Source organism: Lissotriton vulgaris, chromosome 5 (genome assembly GCF_964263255.1).
Source record: "Lissotriton vulgaris chromosome 5, aLisVul1.2, whole genome shotgun sequence".
Lineage (NCBI taxonomy): Eukaryota > Metazoa > Chordata > Amphibia > Caudata > Salamandridae > Lissotriton > Lissotriton vulgaris.
This window is the reverse complement of record NC_141693.1, coordinates 1,139,542,802-1,139,560,625: the sequence shown is the minus strand read 5'-3', so window position 1 is coordinate 1,139,560,625 and position 17,824 is coordinate 1,139,542,802. Positions and strand designations below refer to the sequence as shown.

Genomic DNA, 17,824 nt, shown 5'->3' with positions numbered 1-17,824 from the left:
CAGAAGAGCCATGGAAACCATTGTCCAATTACATCACAGCAATGCAAGCCATCTGACATTTAAATTGTTGGCCAATGAGTTAGTAAAAATGTAGACCGCCGTGCAAAGAGGTGCCTGAATGAGGACTTTGATTAAATGAGTCATTTCAAATAATCACACTTACTCCATTAAATATTTGGGATGGGGCGGCCGCTCTTTTCAAGTGTTGGCCGCCCGTTTATGGATTTGTCTGCCTCTGAGGCAGGTCCAGGATTTGCTCTTTTCGGAAACGGTTGAAGACCTGGTTGTTTCAGCAATAACAGCTGATGGTGCTCTCCGTAACATGGTTGGTTTTTTAGCAGTTCTTTCTCTGTCTTGGTTGTTCTTAGCGTCGGGACACTCTGTGGAGTAGCTGTGCGCTTTATAAATATCCTTTTTTACATTACATCCAGTAAATTAGCTGAATGCATTAGGCATCCTTCTGGAGTAATAGTTATGGTTGGGTGACACTGGGGGATTTACACACTTCTGACCCGGTTATACTTTGAAGAGATTTCCCTGTTATGAGAGATGTCACTGTTTTGCCTTTTTTCTCAATTAGAGACATGTTTTTACATTACACATCTTTGAGATTCTAGCTTGATTGAAAAGCTAGCCTCATGCCACTTTTCACCTCAGGAATAATGTGTATGTCATAAAAGAGGGGGGCAGTGGCGTCACTAGGGTTGGTGTCACCCGGTGCGGGTAACTCATGGTGTCACCCCCTCACGACTTACCGCATGGACCTCCGCCAGTGGACACAGATGGTAAATAACAGGACCATACAGAATCCTTTAGTAACGTTTGTAAATTTACGTACCATGTTTGGTAATGACTTACAGCCGCATAGTGTCTACTCAAGATAGTAGAGCGAGACAGAGACCATGTAGGCCTATGCAAGATGCCTACGACTTGCCCACCTGCATGGACATATAACCGGCACATGCACACTCGGAGAGAAGTCATTGTATCCCTTGGGCAAAGGTTTGCCAAAATCAACTTAGCACAGAAAGAGGACTAGCAAGACAGACGTTAGGAGGCCAATTTACAAATGCATTTGGAGTGCATAAAGTAGTGCTCCTGTTGAATTTCTTTAGGCACTATGACACGAGTTTCTGAATTGTCCTCAAAACATCTAAAAGTGGAATAAATGGGAACACTGTGGGAGTATTCAACACAATTAGCACAAACAGAAAGGACAGTGCGTTTACTATTTGGGAGTTGGACATTTCTGGACTGGCTAACAGAGGCATGTAAGAGTATGTTAAAGAGTACTACTCCTGTAGAACTACCACTGAGGTCTCTCCTGATACGGCCTCACCTCTGCTGCACTGCACTTCCAACCTACCTGGCCAAAGACTGAGCACGTTACAATCTGCGGGTTGACTGTGCCCTGCAAGCCATCCAGGTTCTTGACTAAGCTCCCTGAAGCATGTGGTAATGTGAAACATAAACCTCAACCAGCATTTTTCCAACTATCTGTAGGAATCGTGTGCAGCACCAAGGAGTGTTTCTGACTGGTGGCATTTCCCACTTCACTGCCATTTCTTGGTAGGGGAAAGCACCATCAGGGTAGTAATTGTGTTGTAGCAGCCAATAATGGCAGTATGTTCCTGATCCAAACATCGGAACTGCAGGGGAAGAGGACTCTCTACAGCTCACCAGCTCTGACACTTTGCTTCTTGACACAGCGGTCTTCAAAAAACTAAAACTCGATATAGACCTTCTCAAGCTGTGCACATAGTCTGGAATTCTATCCCACCTACATTCTGGACTAAACTCTGTCTTGCAGCTTCTAAAAATGAGAACTCAAACAAATCCTTCTTAACTCTTACTTCCCCATCTCCTTCACGTTAATACCTCACATATATGTCGAGGTAGGACTCGGAGACATCCCTGGGCTTGTGATACTTCAATCAGGTGATTAGCCACGCTCTACAAATTCATGTAACATAACAATGCACACATCCTATCCTATACATAATTTGATTGGTTTTTGATGGGGTTGTCATTGCAGGACCTAAGATGGCCAGGCCACATAACCTGAGTTTAAGGGAAGACATAACAGTTAAATCAACCATCAGTTGATCAAAGTTCTGCAGAGCTACAGACAAGTCTGTAACAAGCATAAACAGGTTTAGGTACTGTGTCCTCTGGAAGGACTCACGTCTAGCTAGGGATGAGTGTGGACTCTCCAAGATGGGTGTCAGGGCACTGTAGAGGGACTCTGTGTGGGGGGAGACAAAATCAGAAGGCAACCTGGAGATAAACTCCAACTTATACTGCACTCACCGGCTAACACCACATAAGAATACAGCGAGAGTTAGAAGAAGGTACTTGTTACAAATAAAGAATACATACATGGTACTGAACGAAACTAGTTAAGGGGAAATTACTAGTTAAGGGAGAGTCTAGCATACTTTACAGAGTGGATGTCAATTGCCTCCTCTCCTGAAGATACCAAGGATACCAGTAAAAACCCTGGGGCTTATTTTATTTACAAGCCCCTTGCGCCGCCAGTCCGCCACTTTTTTCCATATTAAAAGTGACACACTGGTCGAGCAAGGGGCTTGTAAATAAGCCCCCCTGTTCCACTCACTAGTCATAGATTCCACCAGCTAGTTGCCTGTCTCCCTTAGACTGGTGAGAGGGCACTGTTCTAATACCCCAGTGGGCTTCAAAAACAACAAGGAGCATGTCCAGTGAGATCCAAGATAGGAAGCCTTTCGCCCTTACAAAAAATCTGCTCTGCCTCCACCCCCCCCCCTCCCAAAAAAAGACCTAATCCAGTTGGCTCTAAAATGTTATGTGTTTTGGCGAAGGAACTATGCCAGCAGTGTTTTAAGAAGGCACCATTTTCTTGTTGTTTTTAGGCAATCTACGGTTTGTGCACTCATAATTCACAAACATTGTTTGACTAGCCATCAGCCCTAGCTTCAAGCGGTAAGTCTGACATATTGATTGTGTAAGGCATACGTTACACCCAATAGGAATTTCATGGTGCAATGTTAATACTCTGTAATAAAGCCTATAGATGGCTATTTTGTCATATAAAATCTCACAGATTATCTTGATAGAGGAATGATTTTGGTGTTGTTTGCCCCCCTGACAACCCTAGGGGTCGAAAATTTCCACTGTAATATTTCTTGTTAGAATGTCTCCGGAAGACCTGCCTGGCTTAGCTGTCTGCCAATATCTTGTAATAAAAAAAATTGAATACAAAAATCTATCAATGTAAAAAGCTACAGATACAGAGGGCCTTTCTGTCAACCTTCTTCTGTCTGTGGCCATGCCAGAGCTTTAAAACGTGATAGGATATGTTCATTACCTTTGCAAGATGGACAACTGTTGGTATATTTAGCTTTGTTATTGTAAGCATATGCCTGCTGGGTTTAGAAAGCAGCATGTTTTCTTTTTTCTGCTTGTATCCTTTTTAATTTATCTTTTATATCTTGAGGAGTGTATGTGTTTTATCACGGCTATAATAGAGGGAGAATGCAATAATGAGTCAGTGGATGGTTGAATGAATGCATGAGTTCAAATATGAGTGGCAGAGTGCATATATGAGGACATGTCAACTGTCTAAACCCATCAGTAACACAATAGGCACTTTCATTCATAAGCCAAGCCTATTGGCTTTGCCAATGCTCGTATCCCAAGATTTCAAAGATTCTATGTCACATTACTTTCTGCTTACATTCTCTTTCTTGTCTCCCAATATTTATTGGTGTCCCCGTTACCCTCTCCCATGTTTTTCTTTACTTATTCCTCTCTTTCCTTTTCACATGTTCTCTGGTGCTCATCTACCTTCTCGTCCCTTTAGCTCAGTTTTGAACATGGCCATCACATCTTTAATCCTGGGAAGTGGCAGACATATCCTAAAGTATGTCTCCCTTCAAAGACTTCCAATGCCCTTGTAAATAAGACACAAAACCCTCCCTACCAGCTACAGGAGGATTTGGCAAGGTATTTGCTAAGAATTAGATTAGAAAGTACTTACTATCCTCTAGGTTTGAGCACCAGCCTGAAAAAGTGACTACTATTTTGTAGTGTAGACCTTACCTCTAGATCCATCTAAATACAGTAGATTCACCTCCAGGGTTTATAATAATATGATTTAAAAACACATCATTTAACTATACAAAGTGTAGATAGAGGAGGCGGAGACTGGCCTGCACCTAATTCCAAAGTTAAAAAAATCCCCTACAAACTGCCAATATTTTTTTGAGAATTCCAACTGGTGCTGGAAACGTATGTGCCATGTTCTCACGAGTTAACTTTAAAAACAGTTTTCTGTGTGATTTTAAAACAGGAAGGATGGTAGCAAGCTTTTATTTTTTCTCAAAACAAATTAAAAGTCAATATTTTAACGTAAATAGCCACACGCAGAAAACTCTGCTTAGTGTAGTAGCAAATACAGTATTCGCAAGAATTATGGAAGTTCACAAGAAAATTTCTTTTTACCTTCATTCAACAATATCAAGCTATTAAGATGAGAAATCAGAAATTTGCTATCTCTTCCTTCCTCAAGATGGAGCAATAAGTTATTTTAGCCTTTATTTTAAAAAGTGAGGTTTGTTTCATTTATTCTTTTTATAATATACATACAATTTATATTTATGTACTATACCATTTCTCTGGGAATACTCCTATGTCCCTCTTTCAATTACATTTTTTAGCATCTTTTGTTCTTTTTGTTTACAATATTGTTACCTTGAAATAACTTCAATTTGTCTATTTGCCTTTGCTACTATTTTGCATCTGCTAAAAAAATGCTAAGAAAAACGTTCTGACCCCCAAATGAACCGTGTCCCAGGGCCGTCATTGGTAGCACTAAAGCAGTGGCGTCACTAGGGGGGTGTGGTGGGTGCGGACCGCACCGGGTGTCACCCCATCATGGGGTGACACCAATCAGCCTGCCTCACCTCTGATCTGCTGCTTTATGTGGTGTTGGAGTACGAGTCTACTTTAAACTTTATTATAGTGCAAGCGCACGGTGCGCATCTGCTTATAATGCAAATTAAAATACTGCAGTCAGTGCAGTGCACGTTGCCACGCACGCACACACCGCCTATAGCGGTAATGTGATGAATGATGATGGTGCGATGCGTGGCGGCGTACAGTTTATGGGTCCCAGGGCCGTCAATCTTTAGTGCTACCAATGACGGCCCTGGGACAGCCCCCGCGCGCTTTGTTCCTCTGACACGTCACGGCGTTTGCGCCCCTGCACCGCGTCTGTGGAGACAGTGTCTCGGCAAGGCCTGGAGTGCGTGCGCTGATAGAATAAGTTTCACCTCCTCTGTCGGTGTTTGATATCGCGAGCAGTGCACCGTCGTCTCCCCTTCATCCGGTAATGGGTCCGGAGGCCGAGGTAAGAGAAAGATCATTTATATGAAGTTTAGAAAAATGGCACACAATCACATCACAATCGCATGGATTAGATGTCTTCATCTTCTCCTATTTCATGGGAACCCGCCAGAAGCTGTGAGGACCTGTCTCATTTGACTTGCAAACCGAAAGTACTTCTTTTCGGCTGTAAAGTTCAGGCTGTTTTGCAGGGCCGGAGAAGCGACTGATCCTCCAAATGCGAGGCAGAGGCTTGTTTTTCTGGGCTCTCAGTCCTGTCGAGCTGAGTGAGTAAGTAAACTCTGTCTCGCTCTCCTGCAGGCCCGGGGTATTACTAGAAGCCAGTGGAGGAAAAATAGATCGTGCTGCGTGATGTTGGAGGGGGGCATGATCAAATTCCAACAAACACGCAGGACAATCTCGCCTCTGTTCGCTTGCACTACAATACTAGGAAATGCCCCCGATGCTGCCATTGCATCCGTTTCAGCAACAGAGATGCGCTGGGCCTGCCCTCGCCGTTCTTCCTCCGCCCTGGTGTGGGTCTCGAGTGCCGCTTCTGAACACAGCTGTGTTTTTGGTACTACCCATGCATGCAGCTAGTTTAATGCCGGACTAATTTCAAAGCATGTGGGCCCTTGAGGTACAAGTTTCTGCATGTTTGTGTATCACTCTTGGCAAAAAGAATGGCGTCAGCAGTACAGCAAGGGTCATCCATGAGAGCGAGCCCTCTGTCCTAAAACGAGGACCCCACAAAGCTCTGTACGCGGCCGCTTTGACCAGTTGTGTTGCTTTGCCCTGGGTGGTTTGGTATAGAATCCGTGCACGGGTACCTTTGAGTGCGGATTATGCTAGTAGGTTAAGTCAATATTCAACAGTGTAAGATTTCCAGAACTGGGTCTGTTTTTGTCGAAACCTGTGTGCGGCAGTTATGCACTTGAGGCATAGCCTTATAAATCAGTGGACGAAAATGAAGGCCTTGAACTGGAAGGGTGGTAACATTCCACTTGAGGTGTTAGTCTGTATTTTTCTCCGCTGCCCTCGATGTTATGCCTTATGCGCTGAAGTGTACTGTTGGTAATCCTTAGTTAATAGTCACCACCCCGCGAAAACCTGTCCCAAGATGGTTTTGAACGCAGAACGATGCTGTAAACATGGCTGGAGAAAAAGACAATTTTATTTTTCTGATTGCGTTTCTTGATTTTTTTCAGTTGTGTAGTGTGAACACGGTTCATTTGGGGGTCAGAACGTTTTTCTTAGCATTTTTTTAGCAGATGTAAAATAGTAGCAAAGGCAAATAGACAAATTGAAGTTATTTCAAGGTAAAAATATCGTAGACAAAAAGAACAAAAGATGCTAAAAAATGTAATTGAAAGAGGGACATATGAGTATTCCCAGAGAAATGATATAGTACATGAATATAAATTGTATGTATATTATAAAAAGAATAAATGAAACAAACCTCACTTTTTAAAATAAAGGCTAAAATAACTTATTGCTCCATCTTGAGGAAGGAAGAGATAGCAAATTTCTGATTTCTCATCTTAATAGCTTGATATTGTTGAATGAAGGTAAAAAGAAATTCTCTTGTGAACTTCCATAATTCTCGCGAATACTGTATTTGCTACTACACTAAGCAGAGTTTTCTGCGTGTGGCTATTTACGTTAAAATATTGACTTTTAATTTGTTTTGAGAAAAAATAAAAGCTTGCTACCATCCTTCCTGTTTTAAAATCACACAGAAAACTGTTTTTAAAGTTAACTCGTGAGAACATGGCACATACGTTTCCAGCACCAATTGGAATTCTCAAAAAAATATTGGCAGTTTGTAGGGGATTTTTTTTAACTTTGGAATTAGGTGCAGGCCAGTCTCCGCCTCCTCTATCTACACTATGTATAGTTAAATGATGTGTTTTTAAATCATATTATTATAAACCCTGGAGGTGAATCTACTGTATTTAGATGGATCTAGAGGTAAGGTCTACACTACAAAATAGTAGTCACTTTTTCAGGCTGGTGCTCAAACCTAGAGGATAGTAAGTACTTTCTAATCTAATTCTTAGCAAATACCTTGCCAAATCCTCCTGTAGCTGGTAGGGAGGGTTTTGTGTCTTATTTACAAGGGCATTGGAAGTCTTTGAAGGGAGACATACTTTAGGATATGTCTGCCACTTCCCAGGATTAAAGATGTGATGGCCATGTTTGAAACTGAGTTACAGGGACGAGAAGGTAGATGAGCACCAGAGAACATGTGAAAAGTAAAGAGAGGAATAAGGAAAGAAAAACATGGGAGGGTAACGGGGACACCAATAAATATTGGGGGACAAGAAAGAGAATTTAAGCAGAAAGTAATGTGACATAGAATCTTTGGAATCTTGGGATACGAGCATTGGCAAAGCCAATAGGCTTGGCTTATGAATGAAAGTGACGATTGTGCTACTGATGGGTTTAGACAGAGGACATGTCCTCATATATTCACTCTGCCACTCATATTTGAACTCATGCATTCATTCAACCATCCACTGACTCATTATTAAATTCTCCCTCTGTTATAGCCGTGATAAAACACATACACTCCTCAAGATATAAAAGATAAATTAAGAAGGATACAAGCAGAAAAAAGAAAACATGCTGCTTTCTAAACCCAGCAGGCATATGCTTACAATATCAAAGCTAAATATACCAACAGTTGTCCATCTTGCAAAGGTAATGAACATATCCTATCACTTTTTAAAGCTCAGGCATGGCCACAGACAGAAGAAGGTTGACAGAAAGGCCCTCTGTATCTGTAGCTTTTTACATTGATAGATTTTTGTATTCAATTTTTTTTATTACAAGATATTGGCAGACAGCTAAGCCAGGCAGGTCTTCCGGAGACATTCTAACAAGAAATATTACAGTGGAAATTTTCGACCCCTAGGGTTGTCAGGGGGGCAAACAACACCAAAATCATTCCTCTATCAAGATAATCTGTGAGATTTTATATGACAAAATAGCCATCTATAGGCTTTATTACAGAGTATTAACATTGCACCATGAAATTCCTATTGGGTGTAACGTATGCCTTACACAATCAATATGTCAGACTTACCGCTCGAAGCTAGGGCTGATGGCGAGTCAAACAATGTTTGTGAATTATGAGTGCACAAACCGTAGATTGCTTAAAAACAACAAGAAAATGGTGCCTTCTTAAAACACTGCTGGCATAGTTCCTTCGCCAAAACAAATAACATTTCAGAGCCAACTGGATTAGGTCTTTTTTTGGGAGGGGGGTGTGGAGGCAGAGCAGTTTTTTTGTAAGGGCGAAAGGCTTCCTATCTTGGATCTCACTGGACATGCTCCTTGTTGTTTTTGATGCCCACTGGGGTATTAGAACAGTGCCCTCTCACCAGTCTAAGGGAGACAGGCAGCTAGCTAGTGGCAGCTATGACTAGTGAGTGGAACAGGGGGGCTTATTTACAAGCCCCTTGCTCGACCAGTGCGTCACTTTTAATATGGAAAAAAGTGGCGGACTTGCAGCGCAAGGGGCTTGTAAATAAAATAAGCCCCAGGGTTTTTACTGGTATCCTTGGTATCTTCAGGAGAGGAGGCAATTGACATCCACTCTGTAAAATATGCTAGACTCTCCCTTAACTAGTCATTTCCCCTTAACTAGTTTCGTTCAGTACCATGTATGTATTCTTTATTTGTAACAAGTACCTTCTTCTAACTCACGCTGTATTCTTATGTGGTGTTAGCCGGTGAGTGCAGTATAAGTTGGAGTTTATCTCCAGGTTGCCTTCTGATTTTGTCTCCCCCCACACAGAGTCCCTCTACAGTGCCCTGACACCCATCTTGGAGAGTCCACACTCATCCCTAGCTAGACGTGAGTCCTTCCAGAGGACACAGTACCTAAACCTGTTTATGCTTGTTACAGACTTGTCTGTAGCTCTGCAGAACTTTGATCAACTGATGGTTGATTTAACTGTTATGTCTTCCCTTAAACTCAGGTTATGTGGCCTGGCCATCTTAGGTCCTGCAATGACAACCCCATCAAAAACCAATCAAATTATGTATAGGATAGGATGTGTGCATTGTTATGTTACATGAATTTGTAGAGCGTGGCTAATCACCTGATTGAAGTATCACAAGCCCAGGGATGTCTCCGAGTCCTACCTCGACATATATGTGAGGTATTAACGTGAAGGAGATGGGAAAGTAAGAGTTAAGAAGGATTTGTTTGAGTTCTCATTTTTAGAAGCTGCAAGACAGAGTTTAGTCCAGAATGTAGGTGGGATAGAATTCCAGACTATGTGCACAGCTTGAGAAGGTCTATATCGAGTTTTAGTTTTTTGAAGACCGCTGTGTCAAGAAGCAAAGTGTCAGAGCTGGTGAGCTGTAGAGAGTCCTCTTCCCCTGCAGTTCCGATGTTTGGATCAGGAACATACTGCCATTATTGGCTGCTACAACACAATTACCACCCTGCTGGTGCTTTCCCCTACCAGGAAATGGCAGTGAAGTGGGAAATGCCACCAGTCAGAAACACTCCTTGGTGCTGCACACGATTCCTACAGATAGTTGGAAAAATGCTGGTTGAGGTTTATGTTTCACATTACCACATGCTTCAGGGAGCTTAGTCAAGAACCTGGATGGCTTGCAGGGCACAGTCAACCCGCAGATTGTAACGTGCTCAGTCTTTGGCCAGGTAGGTTAGAAGTGCAGTGCAGCAGAGGTGAGGCCGTATCAGGAGAGACCTCAGTGGTAGTTCTACAGGAGTAGTTCTCTTTAACATACTCTTACATGCCTCTGTTTGCCAGTCCAGAAATGTCCAACTCCCAAATAGTAAACGCACTGTCCTTTCTGTTTGTGCTAATTGTGTTGAATACTCCCACAGTGTTCCCATTTATTCCACTTTTAGATGTTTTGAGGACAATTCAGAAACTCGTGTCCTAGTGCCTAAAGAAATTCAACAGGAGCACTACTTTATGCACTCCAAATGCATTTGTAAATTGGCCTCCTAACGTCTGTCTTGCTAGTCCTCTTTCTGTGCTAAGTTGATTTTGGCAAACCTTTGCCCAAGGGATACAATGACTTCTCTCCGAGTGTGCATGTGCCGGTTATATGTCCATGCAGGTGGGCAAGTCGTAGGCATCTTGCATAGGCCTACATGGTCTCTGTCTCGCTCTACTATCTTGAGTAGACACTATGCGGCTGTAAGTCATTACCAAACATGGGACGTAAATTTATAAACGTTACTAAGGATTCTGTATGGTCCTGTTATTTGCCATCTGTGTCCACTGGAGGACTCGGTGCGGAGGAGGTCCATGCGGTAAGTCGTGAGGGGGTGACACCATGAGTTACCCGCACCGGGTGGCACCAACCCTAGTGACGCCACTGCACTAAAGATTGACGGCCCTGGGACCCATAAACTGTACGCCGCCACGCATCGCACCATCATCATTCATCACATCACCGCTATAGGTGGTGTGTGCGTGCGTGGCGACGTGCACTGCACTGACTGCAGTATTTTAATTTGCATTATAAGCAGATGCGCACCGTGCGCTTGCACTATAATAAAGTTTAAAGTAGACTCATACTCCAACACCACATAAAGCAGCAGAGCAGAGGTGAGGCAAGCTGATTGGTGTCACCCCATGATGGGGTGACACCCGGTGCGGTCCGCACCCCCCGCACCCTCCTAGTGACGCCGCTGGAGGGGCTTTCTTAAGTAAGTTTCCAGAGAGATATGCCTTGCCCTAGCATCTTCTAGGAAATACCCCAGAATGTCAAAATATGTTTAAAATGCCCATTTAATGCCGAGATGACAGTACTTGCATGTCTCCTCAAACTCTTGAAAATGATTTTTAGGACTTGCAGGGTTCCCGTGTCTCTCTTTGCCCCAGATTTACAAACATTTTGCGGTGAGTTTGCATCACAAAATGTTACCTAAAGCAGTGCCAAATGTTTTTTTACTGTTATTTGCTTTCCAACACAAAACTTGTTTTGCGCTGAAATGTTGCCTAACAGTAAGCAAAGCAGGTCAAAGCACTGCTTTGTGTTACTTAACATTAAGAGGGCCTTCCATGGCTGGTACATGGGCATTGCTATGCACCCACCCATGGTTTAAGATGCAAACCACTGCTTAATTTGGGCTAGTGGTTTTCGGTGCTTGGCACTGGCACTTTATTATCAACAAGGATGTGGCCTAAAAGAGCAGTTGACCTCGAAGCTGGGGAACTGGGTTCGAGTCTTGGCAGGTACTCTCAACATCCTGTGATTCTGGGCAAATCACTTAATCTCCCAGTGCCTAACAAAAAATGAATGCCTCCATCTGTAACGCAACTGGTGCTCATGTAAAGCGCTCTGATGCATTTGGGTCTAGTTTGCGCTATACATAACTCCCCAAAAGAAAATGGTTCTTTGGATCTGCCACATGGTGGTGCTGTTTCTAATTTAAAGATCAGCACAACAGTTGTTTATTTATTCAATAGCGATTAAAAATGGCTAACATCTGTCGCCCAAGCCATTCTTATAGTTTTTGGGGGTCTGGAATAGTCTAAATTGTCACTCCTGTAGGCGTATGATGGTGTGAGAAGCTGACCTGGTATATGATTATCACTAATGTAATTGGGCACCCTGCACCAGTCCAGACAACCCTTATGGTGATTTAAGAGATCTTAGACAACCTTAGAAAGCTCTCTAAGTGGTAGCTGTGGAGAGCAGCCTTCAGGCTTAGTCCAGAGGGAGTGTAAACCAGCTTGTTTTAACAGAATGCAATCTTACAGTATAGCTTAAGTGAAAAGAACCACACCAAGTATTTATAAAATATGTATATATTATACAATACTCTCTAGTACTTTCAAATATCTCCCACATGGAGATAAACACAATGCACACAATACTTAGCAAGAAATACAGTAAATAGCACGAAATACACAGAGAAAGTGGTATAAGAAACACAACTCGAGTCAGGACAATTTTGAGAGGACGCAGAATTGCTTGTGACCCACAGAACCACCCAAGGTGAGCAGATGGGGACCCCACGGAGAGCATGTGCAGTGTGTGAACACAGTTGCGTGCTCAGTACAAGTCTAGGTGCAAGTTGCAGTTGGATTTTTAAAGACTAATTGACCCTTCCCAGTGGACCCTGGAGGAACCCATTTGAAGACAGAAGGTTGGAGAGCCGTCCCACCCATTGATACCCTAGTAACCACGTCACCTACACCAGGGAAGCCGGGTGTATACCTGTGAAGTTGTCAAACTGCTGTCGAACCTAGTGGAGGGCTTCAGGAAAGTGCCAATGCTGTAAGAGGAGCAAGTGTCAGTGAGAATCCAAACTTGAATTCTTGAAGAGGAGTACCTGAAAGCAGAGGGGACAGAGTATGTCATTCAGGAGTGACCAGGAGACTTGGAAGATGAATGCCCTCCTATGTTGGGTGCTTCAGGGAAGATGACGATTACCTTGACTATGCAGCTGTGAGAATTAGGATATGCTGAGGAAGACCGGGACCAGGGTATGAGCTGTCCCATGAAGGATGTCAAGTGCTGAGGGGTCGGTGTCCAGTGGGAGTGCCAACGAGCCTTGGCACATGCAACCCATGCTTAAAGTTTAGAAGTTGGGACCAGCAAGGTCCAGGGGACTCACCAAAGGCAGGGAAGTCAGCGCAGGCCCTGAGCAATCAGGGGAGCTCAAAAGAAACAACTCAGGCCAGAAGCACTGGAGTCGTAAGAGGACCTCAAGCAGCTCACCAAAAGTTGCAGGCCACGATGCACACGAGGTCAGGCCCAAACTAAGTCCAGCAAAGTCCAGAGTGCTCAAACGGTAGAAGGGCAGTGGTGTATGATCTGAATCTTATCCCATGATGAATCTAGGGTCCTACACCCAGGTATGCCCTTAAGTACCCTAGGGAAAAAGTTGGGAAGACTCAGGGGACCCTCCTTGGCGAGGGTCTGGACAGGGAGGAGTTTACTCCCATGTCCTTTGTCAGTGTTGCGTCAGAGTGGGAGCCAACCGCTCCAAGGACTGGTTTCTACTGGACTATGCACAGGGACACCAAATGTGCCCCTCATGCAGACTTTCTGGCACTGGCAAGCACATCCACCCGGTCCCAATACACTAAATCCTGTCTGGGAAGTAGTCACACCTCCCTATGACAGGATGCCTATTGTTCCACCTTCCTCTGCTCGAGCTTGGCTCAACAGCAAGCCTGAATGTCTGCTTGAGCCCTCCTGCTCCCAGTCACATGGAACTGTGGATGTGTTGATGTCCGTCTTCAGGAGGGGTGACGTAGCGTGCTGAAGAGCCCTGACGTTCCTGTACCCAGAGACCAGAAGCTCCTAACAAACCTTATAACATTCCCGGTTCTGTCATTCTAAATGCCAACTGGTCAAATGAAGGCGTTGGTACCACCTCTGCACGCTAATAGAATGGTCCAAAGGCTGTCTTATCACTGTTGAGCGCAGCAGACACTGTTCAAGTCACAGCTTGATCAGACTGTATCAGTAACCAATTGTTTATGCTAACTGGATGTGTCGCAAACAACTGCGACTAGTTTAAAATGGCGCGGCTTCAATTCCACCTCCTCCCTCTTTGGAGAGTGGGGGCAAGGTTTTTTTCACATCACTTTGATATAAGTTTCTCATATGTAAGTTCCACATAACTGTCTCCTTTACAGCCAAATGCTTCCCTTTTTGTACAGCTACTGAACGCCAGCACTTTATCAGGTGGGTGTCCTTCTTTTAAAAAGAACACACCGCATCTTGATGGATCAAGTGACCTGTCAGGATTGATGGGGACACTTGCATGGCTCACTTTGTTGCTCTGCCATCCTTGTTGCACTTAAAGTGTTCCAGGTTTCCATGGTGAAAACTAATCCTCAATACAAGTGCCATTGTAATCCTCTCTAGATCTACAGCTGCAACTGAACAACTCTCACTCTCAAGTGATGTAGTAGTACTTCTGTGGATGCATTTGTAGGAGCAGCAGGCGGCCTTTGTGGGTCATTCGGCCCAGCAACAATGTGATTTTGGGAACAAAGCATGGAGTGACTAAAAGACCCCAGATAACATGGGGCCAGTGTGAAACTTCTGCCTCATCCCCTCCCTCCCCCATCTGCTCACAAAATAATCACTCTAGCCTTGACCTCATCCAGACTAGATTATGGGAACTCGCCATATCTAGCCCTCTCAGACTTGATACTACATCAACTTCAAGTTGTACAAAATGCCACAGCCAGATTACCTCAATGCCAATTTCTGTCTAGCCATTTGAAGCCCTACATTGACTCTCCATTTGTAAACCCTCTTTTTTCAAGGCCTTATATATGTTACACAAGACTCTCTGCCATAAGAGCCCTGTGTACTTCACATAAACATTTCTGCCCTGTTCTCCTTCCAGATCCCTTCATTCTTCCATAGCTCTTCTTGAACCAGTTCCCAGTTGCGGTCGGTACAGGCAAGAGCGGTGGTTAGGTGGGGTGAACTCGACAGACGACGACAAGGGAAAACATAAAAGAAAACCACTTACCTTGCGATTGCCTCATCGCCAAGTTGGTGATGCGGCAAGTTCAAGGTAAGTGGTTTTCTTTCTTTTTTTAAATTTTAGTTTCCCTCATTGTCGGCTGTCGACTTCACTCCCCACCATGTGCCCTGCCCCACCCCCGCCCACCACTGTTACCTGCACCAGCCACGACTGCTACTTCCTTGTTTCTCCAGACTTCGCATTGGCAGTCATTTTTTCTCCCATCTAGTTTCAAAGGCGTAGAACTTTCTGGCATCTTGCTACTTCTTCCTATCCTCTCTCCAAAAGGACCTGAAAACTTGGCCTTTTGACAGGGTAAATTAGTCTGCTCAGTCCCTATCTGGTTCTCTAACGTCAGGAATACCTCTTGGGTAGCAGAGCTGTGAACAAATTCTTATTCATTTATTAATTCATATTAATGCCAGGGTATATTTTGATCCTTTTGGTAGGAATTATTGTGCTCCTTGGCTGTGATGTAATGTGAAATTGCTCGCTTTTCATTTGGTTGAGCTGCCTGCTTCATACGTTTGGGTTGGTCGCCAACTTTTGCACAATATCGGTTGTTGTAATCTTATGTTTATGTTAGGAAGAAACTAGACCTTGGCAGAATTTTGATTACGGCTGAGTAATCGGGTAATTTTGGTAATTCCACATTACCTTTTGATATGAAATGACCTATAATTATGCTATTACTCATCCTCGCGTTATTAAGAGTAATTGGGGGCAGGAGGGGAATCCTACTGCGAGAGCTCATTTAGAAGCACAAAGTATTCATGTTCTGCTGCATTTAACTCTGCTTCTTAGCTCAAAATGCATCCTCTCATTCATTATAGATGCAAGGGTGAATTGTGCGATAAGAAGATAGCATTAAATGTCGGTAGTAAGCTGGGGGTAAATCCTACCCACGAGCACATTTAGCAAAGGGATGTGTGCAGGGCTTTAAGTGGGCCGGGTCTCACTGGTGCTGAGCACCGGCAGTTTTTTAAAGGAGGCCTCGAAATGGGTCTCTATTGGGCTCTGTTTTGTGCCCTGGCACAGGCTGGTCGTTTTTACCTGGACCACAGTGACAGCAGGCACATCGATGAGTGCGTGCTCACTCTGCTTACTTCTCACTAGTGGAGAAGTTACGGCATGACGTCAAGCCAGGTGAGTGTTGTAGGGGAAGGATTTCTGTCTGTATTTCCCTTCTCTTTTTGAAACTCGGGAGCAGCAACATTATCGTGGTGTCACCAGGTCTTTAATTGGAAGGTTTTTCAATATGCAACTAACGACCATTGACAAAGCCAATAGTCCTGACTTCTTGTAGGTATGATGTTACTCGTTGTATCATATATCTGGATGCAATGACAGAAACAGCAACATGCAAGTCGGGCAGCACACTATGCTATTCACAGATTTTTAGCTTATCTGTTTTAAGCCACGCCTTTAATTACATTAGCCACGCACTTTGAGAGACCCCCGAAATTTTACATCCCACTGAAAGCCCTGGCTGTGTGCATTAATGCCTTGACGTTTGTTTTGTTGATCTATGTGCCATGGTGCCTGTTGGTCGGACCTTGAGAAAAGGTTGTTGTTCATTTTATACCCATATGTTGGGACCATTATAAAAAAAAAGGCTAAGTAATACCTAGTTGCTTTGTCAATCTCGGTTATTGTCGATATCGGGTATCAATCACATCTTTCATCAGTTTTTAAGGTACATACTGTAATCGACCACAAGATGTCGCCATGTACACATGCAGAGTGCTCAAATAAAGTGACCCGTTTCATTTACACTCTGTCTGTTTGGTCTCTTTTCAGGAATGGGAGAGGAAAGGCACCAGCTAAAGAAGTTCTCCATCAGCGACTGAGAGACTGGAAAGGGGAAGCTCGCGCGTGGGTGAAAGGACGGTGAGCACGGGATGCACCATAACGTGTACAACTGAAAAGTAGACCATATCCTTCCATGATGAGTCGCTTTCGGGAGAATTCACGAACTTTAATTTAACCAGCGTTGCTAAAGCGTCCATTTCTTACCTCTGGTCCCCACCTGGACTTCTCGCCGTCCACAGAGAGACTGACAATGAAATGCCAAAAAGGCGGCGCGAGACATTCCTATATTTATTTTTTTAAGAAGCATACGAGTTAGAATGTAATGAAACTCACGTGCGGTGACAGATTACATGAAATAGAATTTGTGTTTATCCGTTTCCGCTCCAGAACATTTCAAAAAAGGACATGAGAAATGCTCACCTGCCACCGAGTCAAAATGTACATATGTGTGCGGCGCAGGGGTTGCTGCAAAAGAACCCTGAGAAACAGACAGACTGAAAGCCATGCAGCATCATTGAGACCAACAGAATGCGACCAGAGGCGGCAGCGATCACTGTGTACTCGGAAAAATGCGACCAGTAAACCAGGGCTCGGGTGTTTGTTCCCCATAACTTGTCTAGTATTCTGCAGGCCATCTGAAGCTTGTTAAGTGTTCGCCTGAAGCCGAAGGCGGGGCTGAATATCTTTTTTTTTAATAGTGAAGTTCCAAAGGCGATACTCACACTTCATAAAACTGTAATAAATACTCGCTTAAATGTGTTTTTAGGGGTTGTAGTGATCTTATTTTCAGCACCACAGCTTAACCTAATCAGAACATTTAAGATAGAAAACAACATATTATCAACAAAACACATTTCATATCGGCTTCTAACATGCACATTTCTGACTTTTTTTATTTTGAATCGCAAATTAACATGTCTTGAACAGAACACTGTAACTGTTGTGCTTCTAATGGAAAAAAAACTGTCCAAAGATGAAGGTTGGTCGAGGCTCGTCATGATGCAGCCTCCCCTTAAAGATACTGCCTCGTGTTCGTGTTTTGCAGCACACACCTGCCCAGTATGTTGCAGCCTTCTGCCCTCCTCGTCCCTTGGGCAAAGCCCTGTAAGGGTTACCCTCTTTGGCCACAGTTTTCAAGGGAGGAGACCGTTC

General features: G+C 43.8%; 1 protein-coding gene across 1 annotated transcript in view; it reads left to right on the top strand.

Moving 5' to 3' along the window:
• Positions 1–17,431, top strand: part of AFAP1L2 (actin filament associated protein 1 like 2) — a 588,328-nt gene extending 570,897 nt beyond the window's left edge. Inside the window, exon 19 of the mRNA XM_086922880.1 lies at positions 16,661–17,431. Within this exon, the coding sequence (XP_086779006.1) occupies positions 16,661–16,687 (27 nt within the window). The 3' untranslated portion in view covers positions 16,688–17,431. The remainder of the gene's footprint in view (positions 1–16,660) is intronic.
• The last annotated feature ends 393 nt before the right edge of the window (positions 17,432–17,824 follow it).